The 18,395-nt window shown below is 41.3% G+C and overlaps 1 protein-coding gene across 5 annotated transcripts in view; it reads left to right on the forward strand.

Moving 5' to 3' along the window:
• Positions 1-18,395, forward strand: part of RHOBTB1 (Rho related BTB domain containing 1) — a 61,730-nt gene that overhangs the window by 16,761 nt on the left and 26,574 nt on the right. For 4 of the 5 annotated variants that reach the window (XM_028729352.2, XM_077930550.1, XM_028729350.2 and 1 more), the window contains 2 exons: positions 9,062-9,263; positions 10,977-11,080. In XM_028729352.2, coding sequence (XP_028585185.2) covers positions 9,072-9,263; positions 10,977-11,080 — 296 coding nt within the window. In that variant the 5' untranslated portion in view covers positions 9,062-9,071. Of the gene's footprint in view, positions 1-9,061; positions 9,264-10,976; positions 11,081-18,395 lie in introns of those variants that run through there. The other variant, XM_028729355.2, reaches the window with a different exon arrangement.

Here is an 18,395-nt window from a genome sequence, read left to right on the forward strand (position 1 = left end):
CTGCAACTTCCATCATCACTGGCCATGCTGGCTGGGGCTGATGGAGGCCAACATCTGGAGGGTGTCTGGGTGGGGAAGACTGGTCTGTACCGACGAAATGGGCTCTCCAAGGTTTTAGGCACAGAAACTTTTCTAGCCCTGCCTGCAGTTGTCAGGGATTGAATCTAGCATCATCTGCATGCAACAAAGATAAACCAGCATTGAGCTAAAGCCTTCCTCTTGTTGTAATGGTGGAAGAGGTGCAATGGTACACTGACATTGTTGCTGTCATTTGCGTTTATTATAGCATACAGTGCTTTCAGCAGAAGTGCTCTCATGGTGGTAAGCACTTTTTTTAATAATAAAGAAGAGGATGAGAAAAGTGTACACCAATGCTAGGGGGCACTAGGGAGCTCACATCTTCAAAGAAAAAGCAACGGGTCTAGAAATTGTGAGCTGCAGTGTGGAAAGGAATAACCTTGCCCTGCTTTTTCTTTAAGAGGCTACTGAAGCATTCTTGAGCTGAATGCTTAAAACAAATTTCCTGCCATATACTAATGTAAAAACCAAGAAAACAAGCTCTTAGTCTGTATAGACATTGAGAGATCATGTTTTGTCATCAGTGATGACACAAAACTGGCATTGATGTCACAGGCACTATTCAATAGATGGCTGTTGCAGGCATAAACCTGGGCCGGGGGATGTTAGAATCTTAGTAGGTATATTTCAAAATATGAAAATGCCACCAGAAAACTGGTTTGACAGTGATGAAAGGGCAGCAGGAAAAAAAGCCATAAATGTGTATATTGTGCACACAACAAGAAGAGGACAATAGCATTTCCACAGCTCGGAAAATGCATCAGCTGTATGAGCCTAAGAAGAAGAATATTGGTGTATGCTTTCATATCTTTAATTTATACTGTATGCCAGAGTGTTTGTACAAGCAAGCTGTCAGTGACCTCAATGGCAGTGAGGGCTGTTTAAGAATGTTTACATTGGACAGTTGAGTTGATTCATATGGGAAAAGAATTCTTTACAACAGGGGCCATCCTGCAGGGGGACTAAGAAACAGATTGGGGTGGGATTCATAGTGAAGAGACAAGCACAAAAAACACAATTTCGGTATGATTTTTTCTCCTTTGTTGTGCTTTATGGTGCTGTTGCTTCAAGCTTTGTTAAAGTTACCATTCATACATGAAGCACCATTAATATGCATGGCACATTGCAGAGTAACATACAGTGGTACCTCAGGTTACAGACGCTTCAGGTTACAGACTCCGCTAACCCAGAAATTGTACCTTGGGTTAAGAACTTTGCTTCAGGATGAGAACAGCAGCGGCAGCGGGAGGCTCCGTTAGCTAAAGTGGCGCTTCAGGTTAAGAACAGTTTCAGGTTAAGAACGGACCTCCAGAACAAATTAAGTTCTTAACCAGAAGTACCACTGTATTTTACTATGTACGATCCTTCTCTCTCTCCCCCACCCCACCCCAAAGAGTTTATATTATATATTTTGTCAACATCAGAGTCAAGGGAGGAGAGGATAAGAGGAAAACAAGGGCAATCGGGGATAAATGTGAGCAAATGAAATTTCATTTAATTATGCTTCATTCTGATTGGGGTTTGGTCCAAGGCATCACAAAAAAGGTGCTTTTGTTTCTTTTCTAATCTGCTGGTGTGGCATTTGGCCACACAAATGGACCACCGAGCTTTATCCTATCCTACATCCATTGCAGTGCAACTAGAGGCAATGTCTTGAGAGAGCTGCTGCAGCATCCAGTGCAAGGCAACTAGAGCTGGGCACTCTGCTGGCCTCCAAAAGCAAGGAAAAAACCATGCTGCCAGAGCTGCCAGCCAACTAGCACCAGGGCCTTAGGATGAGGTGCAAGAGGCCATTGGAAGCCTCAATTAAACACAGCCCCTTTTGCCATACACTTGCAGGGCTTACGGGCTTCATGCACCAGTACCAAGGAACAACATTAATTTCTTCAGCACAGCAGAAAGTATCATTACCCAACAAGAAAATAAAGGTCCGTTGATGATGGTGCTGGGAACCTGATTCTATGCTGAGCACAGAATGCTGCAAATATTCCACTGTTACATCTGCATTAGGAAATGGTAGCGCAGAAGTCTCACAAAACAGGTGGTGGAAAGTGAGCTTGCCAGTGTCTCTTGTGCCAACTGCCAAGCCCAGGAGGAGCACAGGCAGAAAGACAGGCTCGCTCAGACATGGCATAATGTGGGTTTTCTGCACACAGTTTTGTATTGTGAAATGTTTTGATTTGGAAAACTAGAAGCATTACAGTGTGAAATGTGATTTCCTACAACAATTTTCAGATGTTTTCAGTGTAAACACTGCACATCAGCTGCATGCTAAATAAACCAACTCAGCATTGACTGTTGATTGTTGTGTCAACATGCTTTGGTTCTAATCTTACTCGCGCTGCAGAAACTGGTAATTTCAAGGCAAAATCCAGGATTTGTACTAGGGCAGGAATTCCCCTTTTATTTTCACATTGCTTTAGGATACAATGGGAACCTAATAATTGTATTGTTTAGTTCAGATAAAAGTCTGTGTAGTCCAGCATTCTGTTTCTAGCAGAAGGCAGCCAGGTATTTTTGGAAGTTCAAAAGCAGGACATGAAGATCATAGAATTGTAGAGTTGGATGGGACACCAAGGGTCATATAGTTCAGCCCCTGCCGTGCAGGGATCGCAGTTAAAGAATCCATGAAAAGGGCCACTCAACCTCTGTTTAAAAACCTCTAATAAAGGAGAGTCCACCTCCTTCCAGTGTAGTTCATTCCACTGTCAAACAGCTCTTACTGTCAGAAAGATCTTCCTAACATTTACATGGAATCTCCTATCTTATAATTTGAATCAGTTGGGTTTTGATTGCAGCTATTGCCTCTGAAAGGTTGTCTGGTATGGATAATATTGTTGTGGACCATCTTTATGCACCTTTTTGTTGAGGTGATACCCTAAACATTTTTTCCAGCACTAAATAGAGTGGTGCCTCGCAAGACGAAATTAATCCGTTCCGCGAGTCTCTTCGTCTTGCGGTTTTTTCGTCTTGCGAAGCACGGCTATTAGCGGCTTAGCGGCTTAGCGGCTATTAACGGCTTAGCGGCTTTAAGAAAAAGGAAACAAACTCGCAAGAACTCGCAAGACGTTTCGTCTTGCGAAGCAAGCCCATAGGGAAATTCGTCTTGCGGAACGACTCAGAAAACGGAAAACTCTTTCGTCTTGTGCATTTTTCGTCTTGCGAGGCATTCGTCTTGTGAGGTACCACTGTAGTATGATTTTGTAGATGATACAGGCTGCTAGCCCTTGTAACACAAGAGGTAATATTTCAGCTAGAGCAACTCTATCAGTGAAGCAGCATGTGTTTGTATATTAACTTCTGCTTCTAAAGTTGAATTTAAAGGGGTAATGATCTCATAGGATTCTTAAACAAAATGTGCATCAGTTCAGATACTGCCCTGGTTTAGACAACTGTGAATAAGGCCTGGTGAACTGCAGGCTTGCTCATTCCTGCTATCCTCCTCTGCATGTGGAGGCTAAGGGTGAAAGCTTCCACTTCTGATTAAACTATGCCTTGCTGTTACATATAAGATCAAGGAACTGTGGTGTGTTCTTCTTGATTAGCAAAGTACAATTTCTGAGTTAAAATACACCAAAGTTTGTACATGACTGTAGCTTAGAAGAAGGGAAAAGAACAGAACAGATGATTGTACTCCCTGTCCTCCTATTCTTCCAAGGTTTGAGTTTTTCAAGAGTTTGGAGAAGCCCAAAGTTTCAAGGCCAGCACCATATCAGGGTGAGCAGACATTCAGGGATCCAGAATGTGTCAGTTTATTGCTTTTGAATGTTAGAGCTCATGCCCTCTACCTCTTGGGCCTTAATGGCAAAGGCACCACCAGCATATGCTACAGATCGAAAAGAAACATCTCTGCTATCACAAGATGGAAGGAGCATGTAAATCTGGTCTTTGGAAGGGGATGAAGTCCAGAATTACCAAGAACAACCTATTCTGCCATTCTTATTTAGCTGCTCTCAAATAAGTAGCATTTTTTTGTCCCAACAACAGAATAGGACCTTAGGTCAAGTAGCTGAACTTGTCCTTTGCCTCCTGAAATCCAATTTGTTTGATGTAACAGCAGCAGCAGCACAGTTTCTCTGTCAAACAAATAATTCCAACATGAGTGTGGTTGTTTTCTTTTTTGACTTCAATTTTTAGTAGTTATCTTGAAATGGAACTCTAGCATACCTGAAGAAAAGAAAAGGGGGGAGAGGAAAGGCAATAACAGAGCCTAGTGTGATATAGTCAGTTTTAGAAAACAAAGTGCTATGCATCGAAGGAAGTGAATAACAGCAAGTTATTCTGTTGCAGCTCATGGACAGCCAGTGCTTTTGACTTCTAGAAATTTTATCTCTATGTCCTTGACCATCTGCATTCTTTCTACCATTCTCCTTTTATCTGCCCCAGCTTTCTCATGCCGCCTTCTTCTCGGAAACTAACCAGTTGTACTTTGTATTGCCTTTCTTCACCAGAGTAACCTTATAGGTTCTGACTATGACACCGTATCTTTCTTCCTGGTAAATTTTTTAAAAGCTCAGTTGTTTAACCACACCTGCACTGCTTTTTCAGCATAGTCTTCGGCTATAGTTACGAATCCCAATTTCAATGATTTATTTTCCTTTCTTGTCATTCTCTTGCTCCTACAAGCTGCGTAGTATTGTATGCTTCTGTGGTGGGTGCAGAGGTCAGGGGCAGGTGTGTAAGGGTGGGGGTGTCCAGAAGTTATTTTTCATACTTGGGATGCATCTTGATGGGTGGGGGGTTTTTTTACACCTACTTTTATTCACCTGAGTTGCCACTCTTCTACCCATTCAACCCTCTCCAGTCCAAAAAGAAATGTTAGCAATTATCTCACCCCTCCTCCTTTGATTTCAACAACTTGTAAAAAATAAAAGGAAAGGAACTTGTGTTATTCATATGCCACTGTTCCCTATAATCACTCACCCATTATTTTGCCCCAGGTCTGGAGGGAGCACAACCCTGTTGCTCTTCTTAGATCTTTCATTTGCGTTTGACACTATCAACCATGGTATCCTCTTCTGCAGTCTACAGGATGTGGCCACCAGGGACACTGTTCTCCATTGGTCCCAATCTTATCTCTGGGGGAAGTTCTAGAAGGTAGCATTGGATGAGTGTTTCTTGACCCCCTAGCTCTTGAGCTGTGGGGTGCCACCAGTGTTTGAAATTTGCCAAGCACAACTTGTACTTGGCTATCGGCCACTTGCTACCAAGAGAAGATGCCTGGGCTCCAGGATGGCACCTGACATCGCCACCATCTGGAGGTTACATGCCTGGGGATCCTTGGATCTTGCCTGTTTTCAGTATCAGTGGTATTTTATCTGCATAATCAGAACACATTTCAGGAACGAAAAGGTTGTATTGAAAAATATGACTTTAGAGCTGTCTGGCCCCAAAATGGCAACTAGTCATTGCTTTTTGGTGACCATAATCCTGGTTTAAGGAGCCATTTGGAGTATGTCACCGAGCATGTGGTCTAAACCACTGAGCCTCTTGGGCTTACAGATCGGAAGGCTAGCAGTTCAAATCCGTGTGATGGGGTGAGCTCCCGTTGCTCTGTCCCAGCTTCTGCCAACCTAGGAGTTCGAAAGCATACCAGTGCAAGTAGATAAATAGGTATAGCTGCGGCAGGAAGGTAAACTGTGTTTCCGTGTGCTCTGGCTTCCATCACTGTGTCCTGTTGCCCCAGAAGCGGTTTATTCATGCTGGCCACATGACCTGGAAAGCTGTCTGCAGACAAATGCCGGCTCCCTCGGCCTGAAGCAAGATGAGCGCCGCAACCCCATAGTCGCCTTTGACTGGACTTAACTGTCCAGGGGTCCTTTACCTTATCTTTGTATTTACTGTCTTCAGCATATGTTTGTTCTTCAGATACCAAACACTTGGCTTTTTCTATTTAGTACATACATTTTAATTTTATCTGATTACAAAATAGTTTTATCTGACGCTTAAATTAGAAACAGTCATGGTTGTTGATGTATTGTAGCTGTCTGTGACAATACAAGTCAAAGTCCCTTAACTTGTTTAGACTTCCCACAGCTTCCCTCCTCTAGTCTTCTTCTAGTCATTCTGTTGACTATGCTTTTATGCTCCCTGTGGCCATAAAGTTGTCTATGAATTGCCCCCGTTGTGGTTTTCCTAATGCTCTAGCTTCCTACATGCATGGAGCAGCATGACCAGTTAATGTAATGTTGTTGCTCCACTCTAGACTGGTAATAAATATACTATAAGTCAGACCCCCCTGTAATTAGCCTTCACATTTCAATGCGTGAACTTTTGCTTAGGTAATATTTAGTTTTTACATTACCTATGTCTCAAGAGCTGTGTCAACAGAAACAAAGGTAAAATTAACACTAGTTACAGTCCATCCATTATTAAAACATCTCTTATTGCACTTTACAAAGTATAATTGATTGGACAGAACAAATATTGAACAGCAGAACAGCACTTAAAACTACTGGAAGAATGCTTTTAATGCTCATTCTATAGCTATGAAAGGGGGGGGGGACTGTAGTTATGCAGCACACATTAAGGCCAAATTGCTCGCCACTGTAATTATACATGTTCCTTAATTCTGAAATTGCTTTTCTGTGTAGAAAAATACAGTGCAACGATAAAAGTTTTAATTAAGTTTTGACAGCTATTGAACATTTCCAGGAAGGCTTCTGTTTAAACAGAAAAATCTTAGGGTTCCCTCACCTGCAAACTGTGGTGGTTGTTTGGCTCTGTCCTTCATATATACAAGGCGAAATTGTCTGGTTAGGGGGTCCTCGTTTGTTTCTGATGAGTCTTTATTCTCCTTGCCACTTCCGGACACTAGAGTTAGATCACTTCAGCAGGACATTTGCAGACTGGTGAACAAACATGTTCATATAGGCCCAGGAATCTCATGTCTTGGACCTTGGCACATTTTTATGTCAACACATGTGGCTGGGGGGGGGGGCAGGAGGAGGAGTATTGCTGAATTACCCCTCCCCTCACCAAAGAAAAATAGATGAAGAGATTTGGTGGAGAAAACAAGGGGCGTTTCAAGACTTGACTGTCAGATTATTCAGTGCTACCCTCCCACCCAAATGAATACAAAAGAAAATGTAGGGTGACTGGAAAACAAAAGTGAATTACCGTAATTCTCTTACAAGCCATTCACACTGAAATGTATTCGTATGCTAGACAATGTGGGCTTGCAGGTTCACTGATATCTTTAATTGAATGATTATCCATTTTTCTTATGGGAAACTCAATAATGCTTTGCCCAAGAGGATGCAGAAGCAGGGTAATGTTTATGGACTTAGTTCCAGTTTTCTTGTGCTGTTCTGTGCAAGGTCTGGTGCTGTTGGCATTCAGAAGGGAACCTTTGGACCCAGCACCCATGTGATGATCTGCAAAACACAGTTCTTCACTTTTGTGTGGAACTTCATCACCAATTTTCTGCTCCAGACTTGGGGCAGTGGGAAGGAAATACAAAACATGAACTTGTGCTTTCTGTAGCAAATTGTTAAAACAAAACAACCCCAAAATTTTATCAACACTGCTTGGAAATGAGATAACAAGTTTTACATATCCTTGTGAGAGTACACTCTTAATTTAGACATTAATCTGGTTGATCTTGAAACTTTTGCCTCTAAATCGTTCGCATTGTTGTTGAGGTTGGTTTTCATTCAGAATTAAAAAGATAGAGCAGGGCAAAGATTTATGGAATCCTCTGTGCACAGTATAATAGGATAATAAAGTTGACACAAGTCAGAATAAAATATGGGTTCCTCTAGTTTTGCTTGTAAAGCAGCGCATTCCTATTTTAGTTGTTAACAGGTGTTATTTTTTTCAGCCAGGTTTTATGCTCCCAAAAGCACAAGTGGATCTTTTAAGAACAAGCTTACAATTTGTATCCAAATGTTGATGGGTCAAGATGATGCCAAAATGCTTTATGCAGCAGTAATTTGTGCCATTTTTAATGCTGGTAGTCTTCGCTGCATAACATTGAGGAACCTTTTCTTAAGCACATGAATATGAACACTGGTGACCAATGATTAGATGCAGGTGAATAGCCTGCCCTGTGAATAGTCAATGTATGTTCAAGGGTGAGCATTTAAGATCAAAAGTGGTCTCATATTATAATAAGCCAAGTTTGTTCATTACTAGTGTCAGTTTGTAGGGCACTCAAGAAATTTGTTCGGCTAATTTCCTTAGAATTAACCTGGGTATGACTCCAGAATGTAAAGTATTGTTTCTTAACTGTCCAGGGGTCCGTTACCTTTACCTTATGATTTGTAACAGTTTCGCTTCTGTAAACTGTTTATTTTGGAAAGGACTTTTTTTGTCTGTTCTTTATGTGTTTGGGCACCTCTTAAGATACCGTAAAAAATAATAATTGTATGATGATTCCTGAGATCAAGGGGCAGGTTTTTGTCTGTTTGGATACAGTTGGCTGCCATTATGAATCAAGATGGCAGACTGAACCTTTCAAAATGCCAGTGATTTTAACCACTGGTTTTTTAAACTGCACTGATGCTTTTGTTTATTAGAATTCCAAGGCAATGGCAGGTTCGAGGCTACTGGTTTTTCAGAAAGTAATACAAGCTGGTTGTTGTTGTTTTAAATGTATTTCCCTTTCATGTTTGCTGTGAGGGAATAGCAGTGAGCACTCATGTTAACGTGATGGAGCTGTGTCACACTTTGTGTGGCAAAGGCTAAAGCAACTGCTGTCTGGTCCTGTTGGCAATCCTAGCTGCACCATGCTTTATCTCCTTTAAGCAAGTTTATGTTTATAGAAAACCAAGCAGAAAATAAGGAAGGAAGGCATTCAAGGTCAAAAGAACTGCCTGGATTTTATGAACTGTGTGGATTTTATAAATCAGCCTTGGCAGCAGTATAGTTTAGTCTGAACTTCAATCCTTGCCTTTGAGAAAGTAAAGGGGGGGAAAGTAGAACTCTCTTTAAATAATAGGGTTTCCTACTTTTAGAAACTGGCATTATTGTCTTTTTACAGTCTCCGGTACATGGATGCTGACATGGACTACGAAAGACCTAACGTTGAAACCATCAAGTGTGTGGTTGTTGGTGACAATGCAGTGGGGAAGACTCGCTTAATTTGTGCAAGAGCATGTAACACCACCCTGACGCAGTATCAGCTGCTAGCAACTCACGTTCCTACAGTCTGGGCAATTGATCAGTATCGAGTCTGCCAAGAGGTATGTACTGTCCACTTTATCAAGTTGTGCAATAATGTACAAGGAAGTTTGCCTTGGCATCAACCAGTTATTGGCTTTAAGTGTTGCTGCTTTGTAACAGTCCGTGGAGTTGTGTGTTTTGAATGCATGGTGTTCAGGAGAGAGAAGTAATTCAAAATGGACCAAGTAGACTGGTCTTCCGTCAGTGCTGATAGAACATATTTTGAAATCATTGGACCATTCTGTTCAAAAGTGACAGCTCTATATGGTTGTTGTTTGAAATATCTGTGTTGTGTTTGAATACATACATCCTTTTAGAGTTTATTTATCCAGTCTCCTTTGTTTTAAAAGTATAATATTTTGTAAATATCTTAGCTAGCCTCTCTTGAACAGACAACTAAGCTTTTCTGTGATTTTTAAACAGAGGAAAGCCTATGTCTTACACACATTGTGGATAATACATGGAATCTTTCCTGTAGTTCATTTTTAAAAGGGTTGATGTCCATTCAGTTTTAGGACCCTGTTGAGTTGGGAATATCTCAGCACCCTGTTTTGATTCACAGACACCCACACCCCTCTCTTTTCTGGCTTCTGGTCTTGGTGACTGAGCAAGGCTGATATACCCTCCACGTAGCAGTGTGACAGAAGAAATTTCAGCAGGTGCAGCAGGTCCTGTAATAGACCTTTGAGAATGAGAAAGGCTATGCTTGTTGGATTTCATTTTCAGTGCAACTTTAATAAAAAACAGTTCAGGAACTTTGCTGCATCTGGTGGCTCTAGCTGACAGTGTTCTTAATAAAACCTGTGCCAAAGTTGAAAGCTGCTCACCTTTCAGCTCACCATGTGCATTCACAAGTAACCCCCAAATCAGGTTTCAGTGCTGCAGAGCTTCACGGTGACTTGTTTCTCATATCACAAACTGTAGTTTGATGTGGGCTGGTGCATGTTGCTTAAAATATCATGCATTGATCCCCCTCTGCTCCTTTCTTCAGTGTGCCAGGGAGGAAACAGAACTAGAATCTGGCTTGCCATTCCATGCAGATCAGTACTTGTGGTTTGTTTCTTTCATTACAAATAATCACAGTTTGTTAGGAGAAGAAAAGAGAGAGAGAGAGAGAGAGAGAGAGAGAGAGAGAGAGAGAGAGAGAGAGATGAACCACTCTGGTGTGTAAGAATCCAAATTAATTGCAGTTAAGTCCCAGTGATATACCGGTATCTATTTAAAAGTTTTCTAAACTGCCCTTCACCTAAAGGTTCCAGGGCAGGTCACAACAATCATTACCTTATATTGTTGTATCCTTATATTGTTGTATCCTGTCCTGGGACCTTATGACAGGTAAAAAATAATAATTAATTAATTAATTAAGAGGGTACATAAATGGCTATATTTAGACATTATGCCAAACAATGTATTGTATGAACCATAGTTTATAATCCAGGCCATGTTTTGAATTTTATGAATGTGCAACACTGTGGTTTAGCACTGTCTGTCTTTCCTTCCTCTCAGTACTCACCTTCATAAATTCACTCTGGGCCTTCAAAACCTAACTCCTGGTTCTGGTTCAGCAATCAGAAATCATGCCAGAACATAATCAAGCCTTTGTAACCATGATTTGGCACAATTTCTCAAGTAAGCCTTTGACCATGTCCCAGAGTATACTGATATATTAGGACTTTCTTCAGGGAATTGTATCTGCAGCAGGCTTTTAACTGATGGAAATGTACCTATTTCAGGTTCTTGAACGTTCCCGGGATGTTGTTGATGAAGTGAGTGTTTCTCTCAGGCTCTGGGACACATTTGGCGATCATCACAAAGATAGGCGCTTTGCTTATGGAAGGTAAGTGGGAGTTAGCCCAAATTTTTATTTGCAAGTCAAGTAAAACCTAGTGGGAAAAGAACTGCAGCTTTGAAGTGTGAAATGTGAGGTATTAAATTTATCAAGAGTGTTCACATTCCTCTTTCTTTCGAAGAACAGCATCTATCACAAGGGTTATGAATATATACATCTTTGAAGGGAATATAGCTTATCTATGTAGTTTATCAGTGCCATAAAGGTTTTGAGCAAAAGTCTTGAAACATTTTGCATTTCAAAGACCATTTGCAAAAATGTAAAAAAAACAAACCCTGATGTGTTGTCAATTGCTTGACTGGCCATGATGAAAGGTAATCAATTAACTTATTGCTAAAATAGCTGACAGGTGTGTTAAAGAATACAATACAATTGCTTGTGATTCTGCACAGGGAGAAATATTTCACAACTACTACTGCCCTACAAGCATATGATGTGAAATTTGACTAACACAGATTCTCCTTCATATTTGAGTGTAGCGTGACTCTGTTTTCTCCAGGCTATTCATGGGTGTCCAGTTCTGATAGGCATGTTGGTGTGGATGTAGGAAATGCTTTTTGTCCTCGAGTCCTAAATTTATTGGCCTAAGCACAGTTTGACCAGGGTTAGAGTAATAATTGCTTAAAATGCATGTAGAATTGTAACCTGATTGAAGTCCATTAAAGACTTACTTCCTATTTTGTTGATTTAAATGTAACTAGAGGAAACAGGTTGTGTTACCTGAATATCAGATATCCTTTCATCAGCATTGCACACCATTGGCCGGGATCCAGAAAGCTACTTTAAGCATAACCCTAAAGCTTTGGGTATCAGAAGTAGTTTTGTATGCCTGCCTGTAGCACCGGGGGGGAGGGGGGGTGCTGATGAAGAGCTACAAGCCCAAACCCCATTGGCTATGCAGAACCAGTTGTGTGGTTCTTGCAATTCTGGCATTTGCATCTAAGCTCACCTTTCATTTGCTGATAATAAGTTTGCATTGCCTTTTTTTGTTTAGTAATGGTGACTTAGTACATTGCAACTTGGGTGATGTCTGCATGGGCAGTAATTTAGTAGTTTAATACAGTCTATAGTGGTGGTAGTATTTTACTCTGTTAGTCCAGTCATATGGGAGGAGACAGATGTAACATTTTTAACAGTTCTTCATCCACAGTAGGAATCTGATTTCACAGTTTCCTTGATACAGGTTTTTAGACTTGCCCTTTCCCTTATGGCTAAGGCAAGGTATCCCCCTTAGATATGAAATATATAGGACATCTCACACATGTATACTCATATATGTTCATCCTTCAATTTACCTATTCTGTCAGTTTATAAACACTGTGAAGGATTGAGAGAAGGGAAGATATGTTAGTAACACCATAAGCATTAGCCAATAGACATCTGGCTTTCTCTCAGCAGGCTTACAGAACTAAGAATAAACCGTGTCACAAAAATGCACATGCATTTACAAGGCATGGGCAGTTATTTCAGACTACTTCCATCACACTTAAAATGTAATAGCTTCAGTGTCTCTCGCCCAGCAATTGTATACTGGGTAGGAGAGAAAAAGAACCAGCAATGAAGGCAGCCTCGTATATTATGGCTCTCCCACGCGGAAGCTGCAGAAATGGCCTTTATGAGACAGTCATAATATTTGCAAGCCTCTTAACTGTGTGCACATCTCTGGTTGTATGGTGAATCCCCATGCACAAAACTGCATGTTTCTGATAGAAGCTGGTATCAAAACCTATCACACCATCAGGCTGAAGCATGTGATCAAAAGTTCACAAACATTAGAGCCCCTAAATGGGGGCTGTAATGTATGGGTGACCCTCAGAAGTTATCACAGAAAGCAGGGCTGTAGGACAATGAAAAGCAACAGAAGCAAGTAGCAAAAGCAATGGAAGGGATAAGGAGATGTGTTGCATCAGGCTGGGAGGGAAGCTTATGCAAACATAGAAGAGGTTTGCTGTGCTATTCCTTGATTTGGACGCTTTGGCCATCCTTGCTGCTTTATATCATTCTTCTTTGAATTCACTGTCCTGATGCAGAGAGCTTTGTGAGAGGTGACTAGTGCCTTAACTGCTCGTTTTTGAAAGGCAATCAAAGCCCTAATTAAAGCATACAGTTTAAATTCTTTCTATATTTAAGTATTGCACTTGAATGCACTGTTCAAGGATTGCAAAATATATAATGCATTTTTCAAAGTCACAAAATACTAATTTACTTAGGTGCTAGCAAGTTTAAAATTAAGTGGTTCCTGTGTTTACTCTTCGTCTCCCTGCTTGCTGTGTCCTTATGTCAACAGACACTCTGTCACTGAGCAGATTAGTATAGATTAAGAGGGCAAAATCAGGCATGTTCCAGTTTTGGGGGAAGGAAGGTGTAGGATGACATATTTTATGCCCACTCCTACAAAGGTTATGCATATTTTATTCAGGAATAGTTATGTGAGGGTCAGAGCAATCCAAACAAGGGACTGGGGATGTAATCTCATGGACTGGAACCGGCTGGGGAACCCAAAAGGAAAGAGGGCTCAGAGACCAGGGACTGGTGGTGGGACAACGGAGAGGGAGAAGACTGGGAGGAGAAGGTGTTGGAAGCTGAAGATTTAACAGGGCTTAGTGAGCTGAGAGAGTCTGTGGCAGAGACAAGGCCAGGATCAGATGCAGGAGCTGAAGCAAAAGAGTGGGGTGAGAGAGGCCAAGAGGCAGAGATGAGTCAGGCTGGTGAAGTGTGACAGGTGTTTCCGGTTCCTGCTGTGAACAAGCTCTGCTCCCCTCTTGTCTCCCAGAACCAGAAAAGGCTTGAAAAGAGTGGAGTAGAGATCAGTGACGCAGAAGTGCAGTCTACTGGGGGGAAACCCTGGAGAGGAGGGGACTTAACCAGCTGTGGGGAGATGGGGACCTTCAGTCTCTGCAACTGCTTCATGAGGCCAAAACCTACCAGAGATGAGTTGCTGTGCTCATTAGGCCTGACACCACTGTGTTGATCGTGTTTTTGCTAATAGTTAACTCCAGCTTGCACAGTGTGATTTACTGCTGGCTAACCCATGGCAGCTGCATCCAAAACACTGCTGAATCCAAAAATCTGCTGGCCTGGCCAGAAGGTGGGTGAGCAGGGGGTTTTCATGTTTTCTTCTGAACCAGCTCCTGGCTGCCACAACAGAGGGTTAGAACAGTTTTGGATCTGTTAGATTCATGGCTGACTCAGCTACCCACCTCCCAACTATTTTGGGGTGCAATGTCTGTGGCTGCTCACAGCTGTACTTGTCCACTGCCCATGATTTGGATGCAGAAATGCCCACCTAATCTTCCCACCACCATCCCTAGCAGCACTGACTGAGGCTTAGAATTGTGCTGTAAAAGTTATTTCCTTATGGAAAATGTTGGTAAAATTAACTTATCTCAATGTTGAAAAGCAATAATGAACTTTTCTAAATCTTAATCAAGGGTTTTTCATAGCTGCCAAGCTGTGACATTCAAAATCAAACATGCCTGCATCTTTTTTCCAGTGGGGATAAAAGTAGTTGGGTAGATATTTTCAGCAATAAAACATCACAAGGATAAAGGATTAAGAAGCTCCCCCCCCCCCTTTCTTGTTTTGCTGGTCTTCTGCTTCATCATGTAGCCTCAGTGTATGTAAGAGGAAAAATGGTCTGGAAAAAGAATTGCATAACAGCACATAATGTGTGCTTTCATCCTTGAGATCACTTAATGTGGAATGGCTAGTTCAAAGCACTCCCTAACAATGATGTTAAACTACCAGAGAAATAGTAAAATGGTGGATTTTCCCACACTTTATAATGGTGTTTATGGGTGAAATGGGTTTTTTGGTCTGCATCTGTGGTTATGAGTTTGTAATGTTGACTTTTCCCACCCCCCACTGGCTGCTGAGTTAAATAGCATGGAGGACAAGTTTTTGAGCTTGTGGTACTTCCTCTTCCATTTGTGCAAAACACACACCTCTCTCTGATACACGTATATGCACATACATACATACTCTTCTCTCCCTGCAACCTATTACTTTGTATTTTCTCCTCTTCTGTTTTAATTTTGTGCCATGCAGAACTGATCTGGTGTCTTGGTACTATTTGAGGGTTATCTTTTCCATTCGGTTTCTGATCAAACCATGTTTTAGCATGCTCATCATGAATTCACGTTCAATTTATTTCCATTCTCTTTACTGGGGCTTTGTTACATTAGACATGCATGAGGTATGGGAAAGGTTCCTGGCCTCACTAATTGTCAGACATAATATAAGAAGGTTATAAAAATTGTTCAAATGATAGATCATAAAACAAATAGAAAAAGTCATGCTCATCTTTTTCGGACTGCCTCTCTCCATAAGAACCTACCCAGATCCTGAGATCATACTATGAGCCGTTCTTCTTGTGCCTCCTCCATGAGAGGTCAGGAAGGTGGCAACATGAGAACGGGCCTTTTCTGCAGTGGCACCCTTCATTCTATCTACACCTTTAGGTGCCAGGCAAAAACATTCCTCTCCAACCAGGCCTTTGGCTAATTAATATCCAATACACCCTTAAATGCATTGTGGGAGAAGGGGGGTGGGGGTTATTAAGTATTATGTGTTTTTTATCTTACATTTTTGTGTAGTGAACCACCCTGAGATCTACAGATGAAGGGCAGTGTACAAATTTAATTAATTAAAAATAAAAATAAAAGATGCTAATCTGCTACTGCAACCTCCAAGTTCGATATCACATGACATTTAGCAGAGGCATGCTGGTAAAACGTGGTATATTATGTGCATTTATTCATCACAACAAAATAGAGAGGAATAAATTAGTGAATTTCAGTGTATATTAATTTATATATCATCATAATACTTAGTAGTATGGGGAGGGGAAGGACAAGTGTAGGCTGTCACTTGAGTATGAAAGTAGAGGGATATTCTTGTATCTTGATCTGTAAGGGTTGGGGCACGTGTTTTGCGTGTAACTTCCCTTCTAATAATAATAATAATAATAATAATTTATTATTTGTACCCCGCCCATCTGGCTGGGTTTCCCCAGCCACTCTGGGCGGCTTCCATAAAAACCAAAGATACAGTAAAATATCACAGATTAAAAACTTCCCTGAACAGGGCTGCCTTAAGATGCCTTCTGAATGTCAGGTAGTTATTTATCGCTTTGACATCTGATGGGAGGGCGTTCCACAGGGCGGGCGCCACTACCGAGAAGGCCCTCTGCCTGGTTCCCTGTAACTTGGCTTCTCGCAATGAGGGAACCGCCAGAAGGCCCTCGGAGCTGGACCTCAGTGTCCGGGCAGAACGATGGGGGAGGAGACGCTCCTTCTAAATAATATGCATTATTTGTGTGAACAAGCTGGACATAAGGCTTTGACCTCCCCCTTCCCTTTTTTATTTCTTTAAGGCTTTTGGCTCACAACAATAAAGAATTACATCAAATTGTCAAAAATAATTAGACTAGTAAGATTTATTGGCGGGTGCCACAGAATTGTCTCTGTGCTTGGTATTGTTTTAATATTTGCTTGTTTGTTTTAGTTTTTAGTATTTTAGATGTGTACAGTGGTACCTCGGGTTAAGAACTTAATTTGTTCCAGAGGTCTGTTCTTAACCTGAAACTGTTCTTAACCTGAAGCACCACTTTAGCTAATGGGGCCTCCTGCTGCCGCTGCACTGGCGCTGCACAATTTCTGTTCTCATCCTGAAGCAAAGTTCTTAACCTGAGGTAATATTCCTGGGTTAGCGGAGTCTGTGACCTGAAGCGTATGTAACCTGAAGCGTATGTAACCTGAGGTACCACTGCACATGTTTATATAACATATAATAATAATATAATATAATACTATGTTATATACCAGTAACATTAGTTTATATACTAATAATCATGATTATAAATAAATGCATACTTAGAGGGAGTTTAGTTTTGTTAAACTACTTTTACTTGATTAGTGGATTAAATTTCATTCTATTTTAAAGGACTGTTTCAATGCTTTGCTGCATATCTGTTCCATTTTGTTAATGGAGCATAAAGAGTAGTCTTTAGAATGTGATGTGCTCTTTGTTGTGATATGAAGCTCTTGAAATGCAGAGAAGCTGGGTGTGCTCTCGTCTGGCATCTTGCCTGTTCTGAACCTGGAATCAGGGATATAGAAAATAGGCTTCATCTCTGTGTAGTGAAGTCATGTACCTAGGTCACATCTACCACACTATCCACTGAAAGTACTTTTAACAGGCATGGATTCCCCCCCCCCCCCAAAAAAAATAATAATCATGGGAACTGTAGTTTGTTAAGGGTGCTGCCCTCCGAGCTATAATTCTCAACACCCTTAAGAATCCTAAGATTTTTTGGGGGGGGAGCCATAAGTGTTAAAGTGATACATGAATGTGGCTTAATGGGTTCTTAGCTTTTTAGACTTCAGCTTCAAGAGCCTACCATCATCATTGGCATAAGAAAAATCCCTCCTTTTCCTGGTGCATTGCCTGCTTCAAAGCTTCCTCTCTTGGCACTGCAAGGAAGGGTTTCTCGACAAGTGATTTGTTGATGCAGTTGCCCATTTACGGAACTTTGTAGCAGAACTCAAAGAAGGACTCAATTTTAATTCATGCTTTTCTAGGAAAGTATATACAGATTAAAGCATTTATTGCTTCTAAGTTTCATATTTTGCTTTTATGGAAAGTCCGGATTTGGAGAAGGCTGCTTAGGTGTCATTATGCTAGGCTTAATGCATGCATCCTTTTTTATTCTTTACCTAGTATTCTTGCTAATATTATTCTGAAATGTGCAGTGCTAATTTTTTATATCAGGAAAGCTCTTTTCAGTCTCCAAGGAAGTATTATAGTGTTTTGTACTGAGCTGAATAGGAGCCAAAATGCAGCAGTCTGATTGGTCCTAGAACAATGGGATTAAGAATGCAGCAGTCTGATTGGTCCTAGAACAATAGGATCCAGAATGCAGCAGTCTGATTGGTCCACAGGAGCCACCCAATCCAGCTCCAGGTGGAAGTAAATCCGCAACCTGATTGGCCTACAGGAGAATCCCAGAATTAGCCAATCACATGGGGCCCATTGTGCAAATAATGTATATAAAGCAGACATTCTGGGGGAGCTTCCATTCCTTCTCACCACTATGAGCTGAATGAAGAGCATGAAATCCACTCTCGACTCCGAGTATATTTCACTGGCGACGGGGATGGGATTCGAACCCATGCGTGCAAAACCTTGTGCAGATGAACTTAAAAAAAATAAAATGTATTGAGCTGCATTCTGTGCCTCTGAGTTAGTTGTCCAGTTTTCAGTGGGTACCTCTTGAACAGTAGAATGACAAGCAACCACAGCA

The sequence above is a fragment of the Podarcis muralis genome, chromosome 6 (assembly GCF_964188315.1).
Source record: "Podarcis muralis chromosome 6, rPodMur119.hap1.1, whole genome shotgun sequence".
Classification (NCBI taxonomy): domain Eukaryota; kingdom Metazoa; phylum Chordata; class Lepidosauria; order Squamata; family Lacertidae; genus Podarcis; species Podarcis muralis.